General features: G+C 57.2%; 1 protein-coding gene across 2 annotated transcripts; it reads right to left on the reverse strand.

Annotated features, from left to right (window-relative positions):
* Positions 1–6,977: 6,977 nt before the first annotated feature.
* On the reverse strand, positions 6,978–12,952 carry MVK (mevalonate kinase). 2 transcript variants are annotated; one of them, XM_026719432.2, is made up of 11 exons: positions 12,881–12,948; positions 12,657–12,741; positions 12,358–12,508; positions 11,734–11,881; positions 10,967–11,122; positions 10,608–10,711; positions 10,257–10,302; positions 9,313–9,403; positions 8,727–8,843; positions 8,422–8,575; positions 6,978–7,764 (listed from the first exon to the last, which is right to left on the reverse strand). In XM_026719432.2, the coding sequence occupies exons 2-11, from the start codon at positions 12,732–12,734 to the stop codon at positions 7,613–7,615; spliced, it is 1,197 nt and encodes a 398-aa protein (XP_026575217.1). In that variant the 5' UTR covers positions 12,735–12,741; positions 12,881–12,948; the 3' UTR covers positions 6,978–7,612. The 2 variants fall into 2 exon arrangements, with proteins under 2 accessions (XP_026575217.1, XP_087769085.1); XM_087912959.1 differs by having other exon boundaries at positions 12,657–12,952.
* Positions 12,953–12,967: the final 15 nt, after the last annotated feature.

Here is a 12,967-nt window from a genome sequence, read left to right on the forward strand (position 1 = left end):
CCCTCCTCGGAAAAGCCGCTCCCAGACCCGGCAGTCTTGCCGACGGACGGGCTTTCCGATCGGTCCGTGGCTGCTGTAGCTGAGCACCCACAACGCTGAGGAGGGGTGGGGGGCCCTTTGGCTCAAGGCTTCATGAGGCTGCCTGGGGTGGGGGGGGGGCAGGGTGACCCTTCCCCAGGACTCAAGAGCGTTTCAGCGGAGGTTTTGGACCCTCCATTTGTAAGTTTGCCCAGAGACAGGAACCTTGGATTCCCTGGTCCGGGTTTCATGGCGGTTTTACTTCTGCTTAATTTCCACCAACCCCCCGCTTTTCTCTCCAGCTTTCCCTCCGGCGTTTTTCCTCCGTTTGGAGCTGATCCTCATGCAATTGATCGTCCTCTTTTATCTAAAACGATAACTTGAGTCCCGCTTATCTATTTAGGCAGCACATGGCTACGTTGCTCCGGCTTTGCTCCGTTCCCGAAGCTGCCGACAGCTGCCTCCTGCCCTTGAACTCGGGAGCCCGCGTGCAAGCGCACATGGCGTGTCCCTGGCAGAGACCGGGCAGAGCTGCCACCTCCAGCCTCCGGCTGAGCTCCAGGGGAGTTGAGGCAGGGCCCAGAGCAGGCCTGGGGAAAGCCTGGCTCCCTTCCTCCCCTGCAGCCAAGTGGCTCTGGCTGGGAAAGGCAGCCACAGGAAGGATGCTGGCTTGTTTTTAGGCGAGAAGAGCTTGTTCAGGGAGGCCTTTCCCCTTTGTGTGCAGGATTCCTCCTCCTGCCCCTCGTGAAGACGGAGGCGCTGCCCATCCTGCCCTCCCTGCTCAAGGGCCCCCAGAACAACGGGGGGCTTTCACCAGCCAGCCTTGAGGCTGCTCCCTTTCAAGGTGCTCCCCGCCCCAGCAGATTCCCTCCGCTTTTTGCGCCTGGATGCTAATTAAAAAAAGGCACGGATGAAAGAGACAGGAAAGAGTTGTTCTTGTCTAATTGCCACATTAGGGGCATTATATTTCACACCTCCTCTGCGCTGGTTGTCAGCTACTTCATAATCTTCGCTCCTGTTTGCCGTTTGGTGGAGTGTTAACAAAAGTTTTCCATTATGTAATCAGCTGCCATCAGAATCAGGGATGGGTGTCAAAGACAGCGCCACGGAAGCAGCCCACCCGGGTGAGGAGGGGGCCCTCACCGGTGACTTCTAAGCAGGGGGAGAGCTTGCCCCTTTCCTCCTGCCAAAAGCCCAAGATGGAGCCTCCCTGCTCGGAGGCAATCTACCTGCATGCTCCAAGCCGAGGACGAAGGAATTGGGTTGCCGGGATAGGGGGCCTTCCTGAAAGCTCAGATTATCCATGGTCGGAGGAGATGCAAGCTCAGGTGGAAACGGGCTGCCAACAGCCCCAAGCCCAGAGGAATCTTCCAGCACAAGAGGTTCCTTTCAGTGCCAGGATGGGGAGGGGGGCTATACTCTTCTGCCCCCCTTTCCCAACCAGAAGCGGGTCCAAGGCAGTATCCTCTGCCCTTCAGTGGCCCTGGGGAGGCAGCCCCCTGGCCAATTCCCCTGTCCTTGTCTGGGCGCATCCACGCCACTTGGCGCTCGTCCTGCATGGGAGGGAGGGAAGGCAGGCAGGGGAGGGGCCCTTCAGTTGCTCCAGAGGGAAGAGGTCCCGCAGACCTTGCGAGGGAGGGGGTAGCGGGGTCCCGGTCAGGGCTCAGGGCCAGCTGGGCTTGGGCCGGGCCTCCTGGTGAGCGACTCAGGGACCCTCGCGGTGCAGCTGCTGGCTAATCTGCCCGGTTTATGCAGCCGAAAGCAAAATGGCAGATGAAGAATCCAACTGGCCGGCTTTGAGAGGACTCGCTGCTGCACGGGGGCAGCGCCCGGCCGCTCGTTTGCCTCCAGAAGCAGCAGCGTCCCAGGCCCAGATACAGACAAGGCCTCCTTATATCCCGGGGTGCAGAGCGGCTGCGCTGCCCCTCCCGGCCTCCCTCCAGGCTTTCTGGCACTTGGCTCAGCCCCAGGCCCAGATTTTGAGAGGGAGCTGGATGGCCTGAATGCTGGGCCGGCAACTGAGCCCTTGACCACCATCTGGGCAGGCGCAGGGCAGAGGCTTGGGGAGCAAGGAGCCTGCCTCGGATGATCCGTCCGGACACCTTTGCTGCCGGGGGAGGCTGGAACTGGCCGGACAGCTGGCCGCTTCCTGGGGCAAACTGCTTGTCAATGGGGCTCTCCTTGAAACGCAGGAGGGAGGGAGGGAGCGAGCGAGGGGTCTTTGTCCCACCTGTGGCCGAAGGGAAGCTCCTGAAGACCAGCGGTTTAGGAAGGCCCTCCTGGTTGCCGGACCGCGCCAATGCAGCAGCCCATCCAGAGCTTTTGGGGGCGAAGCAGGAGCTCTCCCGACCTTTGACCTCTCGGCATCCAGAGGCTGGAAAGCAGAGCCAACCTCACTCCCACTCCCGTCCACGGAGTTTGCAGGGAGAGGGGCCAACTGGTACCCAGGGCCTCCCTGAGGGCTGGCTGAGGGCCAGGAATCCTCCCCGCTGCGCTTGGGGAAAAGGAGAGGGTCGTCCTCAGGAAACCCATTCCCATTTTCAACTTGGCTACGCCAACTGCAGCAAGGCCGGCCATAAAACCACACTGGCGTGTGCAAAATAGACCCGGGGGTTGTGCATCTCAGGAAGGGTCCCAAGAGGGGCTCTCTCCCTTTCGGGGTTCTTTGCAGGTCTGAGGGAAGGTATAAGTGGGGTGAAGCCCCCCCCCCAAGGAGCTAGGGACCTTCCCCTGGGATTCAGAGGGCTGTCCCTGAGGCTGGAGGTTCTCTTCAGCCACCCGCTGGGGTTCAGAGGCCACCCGGCTGCCTCCTGCTGCGACCCGAGAGCCAGCCCCTCACGCCGGCCCTCACAAGGGGATGGTTCGCAGGGGCACCGAAAGCAGCTGGAGGGTTCCTCCGCGGCCAGCCCCAAGTGCCGAGCCAGGCAGGAGACGGGCATCATCCCAGCTCAGCCGAGTGGAACCGCTTAAGTGGATTTCAAACACAAGTCATCTTCCTCCGCACGACAGGAAGTGAAATATTCCTCCATCATCCGCAGTAAATTACACCCGCTGGGCAGGGCGCATAAAGCATTCCTGCAGCCGGCCGGCCGGCCTGTGCGCTCCCTGGCCAGCCTCTCTGCTTCTCGCAATAAATCACCCAGCAAATGGCTGCTGGTCATCCAGGGCCGGGAGCCTCCACTGTGGCTCCTGGAGGGGCAACTTAGGGATGGATGAATCTTTGGAGGGTCCAGTCGACCCCGGATGGCCACGTCAGAGTCATTCCGCTCCCAGAAGGAACTTGATCCCGAGAACAGCTGGGCCGCTTTGGCCGCCAGATCACCTGCCCAGGTGGTGCCGATCGCGGGTGAAGGATCCCAGCACAGGTGCAGCAGCAGATTCCTTTGGCTTCTGCAGCCCATCCTCCCCAGCCAGGAGACCAGGCCCACCTGCTTCCCCCAGGGGCACAGAGCCCAAGCAAGCGGCAGCCCTTGGGGTCAGGAGCCTCTCCCCTCCTCGGTCCACCTGAAAAGCCAGGAGCCCACAGCTCACCCCGAGGCGCCCAGGAAGGGTGGAGAGGGAGTCCCTGCCTTCTGGAAGGCGGCGGAAGGGGAAGCGGAGACATCAACGCCGCTTTTCCTTCCGTGTCCGTCCTCCTCCTCCTCCTCCTCGTGTGGCTGCATTGGGGGAGATGTTATTCCTGATGACAGACAAGGGCAATTATCTGTTATCCACCGGCAGTTTTAGCCTAATTTCATTACTGCTGTGCAATCCTTCCCCGGCCGCTAGTCTATCAATGTCTCCCAGAAAGGATTAGCCTGCGTTTTCTTCCTCTTCAAATGAATTTTACTCCCTGTCACGCCCTTGAGGAATGGAATAGCCGGGGCTGCTAACCCAGGCAGGGAAGGGCAAAGCCAGGTTGAACGGCATCGGCTGGGGGTCTCGGCCTGCTCTGGTGGGCACCTCCCGGAAGCCCAGGTCCCGCCCGTGAGGGACGGGCAGGGGCCCCAGGGCTGGCTCACCCCAGAGGTCTCCTCCCCTCCTCCCTTACGGGGCAGCCATACCCCCAACACGGACGCCGGCTGGCCACGCCCCTGCTCTCATGTTGATGGACTCTTCAGGGAACCTCCAAGCATCGCTAACCGCCAAGGACCCTCCCTTCCTCCCTCCAAACACAGTTGCAAATCCTTCTCTCTCTCTCTCTCTTTTTGTGCACAGTGACGCCTCAACATTACGGTTTGATCCTTGAGAGCCTCTCCCGTCCCAGACCCCACCCAGGGCACTGGGTTTGAGAGACGGCCAAACAAAACACGAACCAGGGATGCAAACACACCATCCTGGCAGCGTCAGCACAAAAATGCAATATAAGCTGAGATTTAAAAGCTGATCTCAGGGGGTTGCAGGAGGAGGAGGAGGAGGAGGTAGAGAGGCTCCCTCAGGAGTGGCAGGACCCCCAAATTGCTCGGGAAACTCAATAAAGCCGAAGACGCATCGCACAGAATGCAGACTCAGCAACCCTGCTTTGCGGAGGGAAATGTGACCTGTGTTGAAATCCAGCTGACCTGGCGGCACAGCGACATTTCATCTCCCTTGGATGCCCCTCCGGAAACGTCCGTCCGCTTGCACTGCTGGCTCGCTCCCCCTGCCTCCTACTCAGCCTTGAAACCCCCACCCCCAGCCCGCTCCCCATCCCCCCCCATAATTGGACCCCATTTCCTAGCCTCCGAGCTCGGTGCCACTTTGGGGAAAACTCAATGGCCAATTATTTTTTAAAGAATTATTTAAAGGAATTTCTTCATATATTCATAATTCATATTTTATTTCAAGACATCTGCTGCTGATTACATTACATTTAACTAAAATTAGATGAAGCTCCCAGAATGTAATTAAGCCCCTGCCAAAATTCCTGGCCCACCAATACCAGCCGAGCACAGCGGGGGACGATCGGAGCCTAATATGTAATTAGGAGCTATTTTCTAGCTGTTTTTAAAGTCTGAAAATTAGCTGCCTTTATTAATCACACAGACAAATATAAAGCCAAGCCAATGCTTGCTGAAATTTCTAAAAAGGATTTTTTTTTAATTATACACCACATTGCACCGAGACTCATTTTGAATGTTGATTTGTTGTGCACTGACATTTTGACAACTACTTCTCAATTTGTCTGTCGTAGTTCGGCAACAACAAAGCCAACAGTAATACTTAACTTTCAAAGCCTTCACAGTGCCATGGGGGGCTCCCGGGTGGGGGGGTGGAATTCATGCCTTAAATCCATCACGGAGTAACAGGCTGCCACCGGTGCCCTTCCACGCTGGGTGAAGGAAGCCCCGGCCCACCTGCCCTGTCTCACCCCCTCCCCCAACTGAGGAGTGAGGGTCTGTCTGAAGCACCCCCCCCCCCCGTCAAAAAGATGCAGAAATTGACAGCCCCCCCAGCAGATATTTCCACACCCTCAACAGTCACCGGCACCCAATTCTGCTCTTCCGAGACCCCCAGGCCCCTTGGCAGGACCCTGATGGACAAGAGCTGGCCCACGCAGCTTCCTTCCCCTGAAGAGAGCCTTGAGGTCACCTTGGTGGCCCATCTGGAGCGGAGGGTGGGCTTCCCAGGCCCAGGGGCTGCACCGGAGAGAGCCTTGGATCCGGCAGTACGGCCTTTCCCCTCCCTCAGGATTGTAGCCCTTGAAGGAAACGCTCTTGACCAGGGAGACGTCCGAAGTGGCTCACAGGGGGGGGATGAAGAACCTTCTCCGATACGCCAGGCAGTCGGTGGGGCAGGGCGTTCCGTGGGGAGCCTTCTTCGAGGACCCCGGCCAGCTCTCCATCTGGTCTCCACCAACTCGGCTCTGGCCACCATTTCACACCGTCCACAGTTGCGGCTCCTCCCACCCTGGGAGCCAGGCCCACTTGGAGGCCTCTAGAAGTGGGCTTTGGGGGGTGGGGGGTGGGGGGGGAGTCGCCCACCTCGTTCCAGTTCTCCAGGCTGAGCCCTAACTAGCTGGGTGGGCTTCGGCTTAGAGCGCAGCAGCCGCTGCAGGGGAGCTCAAACCGACAGGACGCTTGGGAGGGGGCTCTGGGCCACACGATCCCCGCCGGCCTCCCTCGGAGCTTGGGAGCGAGAGCGGCCGTTCAGTCCCCGCTTGGACATTTTCCATCCGGAGCCCTTTTCCCCTCTTATCTCCCCCAACGGCTTTGTCTCCCGAGCGTCCATTCAAAGCAGCCACTGCGGACATGCAGCCCCCCACCCCCCCGGGGTTAACAGGACGGGGGGGGCGCTGCAGTGGGGCCCAAGGACCCCCAAAGGATGCCAAGGGGCAACGGGAGGAGCAGAGAAGGGCCCCCGTGCTGGCTGAGTCCCGCCAGGACAGAGAAAACGGCTCAGAGGGTCTGACCAGATGGGGTGCCCCCCCCCTCCAGCAGTGGGGAAAGGTTGCCCCCCCAAAGGTGAAATCCAAGAATAACAACCAGGATGAATAACTGGAGGATGCGAAGTGGGGCAGCCCCTGAATTCCCAGAAATCTCTCTGGAGGCCTCTGCAGGCAATCGGCTCCCCTCCCACTTTGCCAATATGGGCTCTGTGTGTGTCTACGCTCCAAGAAGCCCCCACCCTCCGCCCCAAAATAGCCTGCTCTGCCACCTATAAGAAGTGCCCCCCCAGCTTCCCTCACAGCCCCCAAAGAGCGGCAAGAACAGTCCCCTGCCGGGGGGGCAGTGACTCTGCTGGGGGGAGATCCTGGCCCCCCTTTGCAAGACCAAGAGCACCTCCCAGCTGCCCCGCCCACAACTCCTCCGTAAATGGGTCTCTGCTGCCCTCTGCTGTTCAGACAAGTGTCTGTGCCTGCTGAGAAACCTCCCTCAACCCAGCTGCCAGTCCAGGCCAAGCGGCCCTCAGACCCCGACAGTGGCTCTTGCTGGGAAGAAGCGCCCCCCGCCCCCTCAGCCCAGGACTGAAGGAAGCCCTGACACAAAAGCCAAAAGAGCCACCTTTGACCCCAGCCTTTATTCAGAAGCCCACAACGGGGGGTCTCTCTAGCACCAAAAATCTGGAGTTGATTAATTGACCAAACACAACCAACGGCCCTAATGGCCGCAAGGGCATTTAAAAGTCCCGTTTTTCGTTCCCTTTCAAGCCACCCAGCACCCCATCAACGAGGGACCCTGCCCCACCTCCACACACCCCCAAGCACAGGCCAAGGTAAGGCAGTCGCGGCTGTGCTTGGAATATTCCCCAGGAAGCATCGAACATTAAGAGGCAAATCAGCAGAGACAGTTAATAGCTCCCATGGGGGGTGGGGGGTGGGATAAGAGGAGCCACTGGGAGGGAGCAACTCCCCCCACCTGGCCTGGCCTTTTAGGGCCTGTGACCTGGTAGTGTGCAAAAGGTGCAAGGAAGGATTTACACTAGCGTACCCCCAAAACCCCTGTTAGCAGTAGAGCCGTGTCAACCGTGGCTAGGAAGACCCAGCTCCCTGCCCTCCCACTCCCGCTGAGTAGACCTGCGCCCTTCCCCGCCTGACTGACCAAGTCCCGCTGGGCTGCCTTGGGCGTGGCCTGGACGTCCAGTCCGAGTCAGGGCTGGTCCCAGGTGGAGGAAGAGTCGCTTTTCACGGCCCCCGTCAGCTGCCCTGCAACGCCTTCTGCACTTCCGCTCTCAGGCACGGCAAGGCGTGAGCGCTTACACCAGGCGCCCCGATGACCGTCTCCCAGCACTCAAACCCGCAGTGGGTCAGGTCTCGGATGGCCTCTTCCATCGCCGAAGGAGCGGTGCCTGCCAAGAGACAGTGCTCCCCGGTTAGACACTCAAGACAGCAGGTGCGATCACCAAGCCGCTCACCCACCCCCAAGCCCCCCCGGCACCCAAAGCAGCTTGGAAGGTTTGGCGCTCAGAATCTGCAGCCGAAGGAAATGGAGCTGCGGAGCCACAAAGGCTGGCCGGAGAGGATGGGAACGTGGGCTCACACGCAAATGGCCACAGCCACCCAGAGAGGCACTTTTAAGAAATAATGTGCAGCAAGGTGCTCTGAGCGACGCCTCGGAAGCATTTAAGTAGGATTTAAGAATGGTTCATGGTTGCCTTAAGTGTGGCCCTTAAGGTAAACCCTGAAGAAGTGTTTTCAACCTTGACAACTTTAAGACCTGTGGACTTCAACTCCCAGCATTCCCCAGCCAGCTATGCTGCCTGGGGAATTCTGGGAATTGAAGTCCATAGGTCTTAAAGATGCCAGAGTCGAGAAGCACCACCGAAGGAGGCCCATAAGCCTTTGAAAGCCAATATGCCCCCAACAGCTGCAGTGCAACACACCTGCGGGGCTCTTTCACTTACACACTTGATTGTGTACTCAACCAACTCACAACTTACAGGGAATTCAAGAGCAAAAAGCCAACCTGTGCAAAGGAAGGCAACGGCTGCCCAGTTAAGACTCACCTGGTCGCAGCAAAGTGATGGCGCAGCCGCCTCCCCCAGCCCCGGTCAGTTTGCTGTGCAGTCCGTGGGAGGAAGTGACCTCACAGACGCGGTCCAGCAGGGCGTGGCCGACCCCGATGCCGTTGAGGAGGTGCTGGTTGATGTCCACCAAATCCTGAGAGAAAAAGCAGCGACACTCATAGAGGAGAAACATGGAGGACAAGCGCTTCAGACTGAAATGAGCCGGGCTGGTTTTTCTGTTTTAAAAGCGGGCTCCTAGTCCTCATGGTACGAGGACCAAGGAAAGAATGAAGAGAAGGGCTTACCTCCAGCCTGGAGTAGTCTTCCTGCGATGGCTCTCCAGTCATTGCCTCAAGAATTCCTTCGCACTCCCGAGAAATTGCGCCTATGGAAGTGAGAATCGGCTCCATGATAGTGGGAAACTGCAGGAGGAAGGAGGATAGGGCAGGGGAGCAGGGAGAAAGAGAGAGAGAGAGAGAGAGAGAGATGGAGGAAGAGCAAAAATAAAAAGCATTAAAAAATCTGAAATCTTATTTAAGCAATCTTGGCACAGTTATAAGGTTTACTTTTCCTGCTTCTATTAAAGTTAGCAAGCACGGGCCCTCGTGAATGGCATCTTTAGGCAGAGCTGCAAAGAATATTTGGCTAAAATGATGTCTGAAAGGTCAAGGGTCAGAGACGCAAGCAATGCTGTTTAAAGAACTCTTGGCGCCCATCTCAAACACCCAGAAACAGGGCATCCGTCTCCTACTTCCTGGCACTCCACCCGCTACGCTTCTCATACATCCCCTCTCCGAATCGTTCTCTCCAACCCCTTGGTGAATTTTGACATATCTCCAACTATAAATTCCGGGCAGTCACAAAGCCTTGGAGAGGAAGCAGATGAAGTACCTTCAGGAGCTTGGCTTTAACCCCCGCAACCAGGACCTTGGTGCTGCGTGGAACTTTAGTGTTGGTGAGTAGAATCCGCAAAGTGGGCACTCTGCGAAGAATGAGACTCTTAAAAATCAATGGTCTGGGAATTGCTATGCAGTAACTAAGTGTGCAGACTCCATCAGGCACAGCCGGAGGGAGGGAGGTATGGCTTTTGTTTCCCCCAAGGACCTGGAAGTTTGCAGCCTGGGAGAGGGGCGACAACTTTGCCTCCTGACTTTTCCCAGAAGCTTCTCCACTGCAGGACGGTGGAATTACAAGCCCCATCGTTCCACACCCCACCCCCGGGGGAGGACTAAAGCATCTCGTAGCCTTCACTTCCGCTCCTGCGAATGCCGTACAGCCAGCGTCGCAGCGGGAGGGGCCTTCGCTAGCTAAGCTTAATCACCAATTAGAGCCACGGTTTAGTTAGAATTAGCTTGCCGTGTTGTAAGCACTCTCCGAACGACCCAACCAAGGCCCACATTTTGCAAGCCAAAATAACTTTGTTTTCTAATAACTGCCATCAGAATAACTGGTGTCTAACATTAGCTGCTAATAGAGCAATTTCACGCCCTGCGAAAGATTCTAATGAAGTTCGATTAGGCCAAGTTGGCAGAAGGTTGGGGGGGAGGGGGGAGCTGAGCCCTCGCCGGCAATCTCTTTTCTGAGCCCTGGCAACGCTCAGCATGCAAACTCTCTAATGTGATGCTGGCTTGCCGAAGGAAGCCTTCCCAGAGTGGGGTCAGGGGACGGCTGCTAGCGCTTTCCTTCGAAAACAAGGCTCTAAACTATCTTTTCGTGAAGGAAACACCAACACACACGATCATGCTAAAAATACATCTTGATGTTTAAAAAATTATTTTATAAACCAGCAACTCTCATTAAAACTATCTAAACATCGATGCTCAAATGAACCTTACCTTTTTAACGCGGAGATTTTTCCTGAAATATACCGCAAGGCACCACCTAAGCATTTGGGAAAGAAGGGAAGAAAAATAGTTCCCCTAGATGTTTCATCCTTCCGTGGTCGGCCAAATTGCTCCATTTCACCTGAACTAGTAAGACGGAAACATCTGGCTATAAAAAGCTTTATCAAAAACTGAGAGAAAGGAGGCCTTTCGGGGGTCTACGGCAGCCCAAATCCCTTCCTGGAATCATAAGCCACATCGAATGCGGTTCCCAGCTCCGTTCAGTGCCTAAGAGAGGGGCAAAGGCTCCTCGCTGCCCCCGAGCTAATTCAGAAGCTCAAAAGATGGAACAAGAGGACTAACCCCAGGTGCTCACAGCATTGTCCACTCCAGAAGGATTCCCATGGATCACCTGCTCTCCTTTGAAGGCTAACCTGTTGACCACATCCAGCTCCTCCGTGGTCCACCTGGAAGAGCAGAAGAGGCTTGGTTGAGCTCAGCCTGCCCCGCCTTTCAGCAGCCCCCCTGGTCCTCCTTTGACCTGTTGCGTCTGGTCCTTTAAACCGGACAGGGTGATCAATTCACCTGGGCCCCTAGAACTGCGATCTTACAAGACCCCAAATGAAGGGCTTTAAGGTGGCAAAAAGCTGCCTTAATACATGCCCAGTTCTACCTGGACAGGTGGAAACAATTTCCCGACTCCTCTCTTTCCCAGTTCCTACCTAGCTACTTCTTGGCCCTCCTGCAGAGGATAGCTGATGGCACCACATAAAGAAAGCAAGGCCGCTGCTAGGCAGACGGAGTACGCTGCGCTGGAGCCTAACCCAGCACCGGTGGGCAGCTCAGACCAGACCAAGATGTCAACAGCTGGCATAACCCTGAAAGAGAAGAACACTGCGAATATTAAGTTTTGCAATTTAACCCACTGCTTTCCTCACACTGAGCGGAATTTCCTTTGCTTTCACGATGAGTCATAACAGGCTTACAGAACGAGTAAGACCACAGAACCGGTCTTTCCTTTGCTCATTTTCTCCTCTGGTTTTTCTAGATGTGGTGCCTTAGAAACAAGTAATCTGTAAGAAGTGTTATATGTTGCCCACTCCTAGTTTCCCAATTTTTTTAAAAAAATAGATATAATCTACACCCTGATTTCATGGCTCACGAAAGAGTTATTTTCTGCAGATAATAACCCCACAATCCTGATTTTAAATTCATGTAATAAGCATCTATTTTTCCTCTGTTGTCTTTCGTCATCAACCTTCCTTTGCTGTACCCCATTCTTTCTCTATCTCTACCCGTCTATCTTGTACTGCAGTCACCTACGCATTTGCTAACCGCTCCTGACATTCCCAGAGGAGGGCAGGGCTGCTCCACAATCTCCATCAACACCTCCAAATTCTTCGTATGGAAATTGGGAAGGCGGGTTTGGGCAATCCTGTCTGCCAGGAGTGAAAAAGCCACCCAGCAAAGGTGAGACCCATCATCTTACCCGCATTTGGATGCCACAGATAAGTACAAATAAAGAAAGGTGGCGGCAGCTACAGTCTGGACTGCTTCGCGTCCGTTATCGCCCCCTGCAAACTCTTTCAGCTTCTCCACTTGTTCGGCGCTGGGCGGCTGCGCTTCAGGCAGTTCACCTGAGGAGAGAACACACAGCAGCAGGCATCACCACCTGTACCCAGGAAGGGAGGCGAGAGCCCTTTCTATAATGAGTGCCACATGCATCAGCGTCACACCATCAAGAAGTAGCAGATCAGTTTCTCCAGGGGCAGAATTAGAGGGATACAATTTTGATCGCAAGGGAAAGGCTCCCGGAGGTTCTGGGGAAACTCTCAAAGCCCCAGGAGTCTCGGGAAACCTGACCCTGTGCGGGTTCTCTGGGGCCGCCACCCGGGACCTTTTCAGGCAAAGCTGGTTTTCGGAGCCCCGCAAAGAGAGAGACACATCCTCGAGGAGGAGCAGGAGGAGACGCGGCCTGTTGCTGCTTGTGGGGCTGCAACACCCCCGGGTAGACGGTGCCCCACCCACGTCCACAGCAGCCGAGCGGCTCCCCAGAGGGGCGAGAGGGGAAAAGGCAGGAAGGTGGGACCCCACAAGGGCGCCCGGTGCCTACCGGAGGCGACGGCCGCCAGCAGGGGCCGGAGCTCGGGCGCTTCCCAGCTCCGCCTGCTCCCCAGGTTCGGCAGCTGCAGGGAGACGCGCCCGTCCTGCCGCGGGGTCATCCGGAGGAAAGTCCGCAGGTTCAGCGCCGTCGCCAGGGCCACCTGCGTCCCAGAGGAGGAGGAGAGCCGGCCGCGCGGGGATCGGTCGATGAAGGAGCGACGCAGAGACGGAGGGCCTGAAAGGGCCCCCCTCCCTCCCTCCCTCCCTCCCAGCCCAGAGCCCGGCCTCCGGGGGCCGCGAAGCCCTCACCTTCCCGTGCACCACCGCATGCTCGCCGTGCAGGATCACCTTCCCCGGGGCGGAGAGCACCAGGCTCCGCGTCCACATCTCCTCCCTGCCGAGGGAAAGGCGCCGTCCGTCCGAGGTGGGGGAGAAGCTCCCGGGGTCCCCGCCGGGCTCCCTGGCGCTCGGAGGCCCGAGGCCTGGACCCTTCTCCGCGCAGTGCATGCTGGGCCGGCGGGAGAGATGCTCACCTGTCCCAGCAGCCGCTCCAGGAGAGCCGAACAGTCCGAAAGGGCGTGGCCGGCGCTCCACACCCCCCCGCCCAATCGGCCGATGCG

This window comes from Pseudonaja textilis, chromosome 15 (genome assembly GCF_049901715.1).
Source record: "Pseudonaja textilis isolate UNSWEBS1 chromosome 15, rPseTex1.2, whole genome shotgun sequence".
Classification (NCBI taxonomy): domain Eukaryota; kingdom Metazoa; phylum Chordata; class Lepidosauria; order Squamata; family Elapidae; genus Pseudonaja; species Pseudonaja textilis.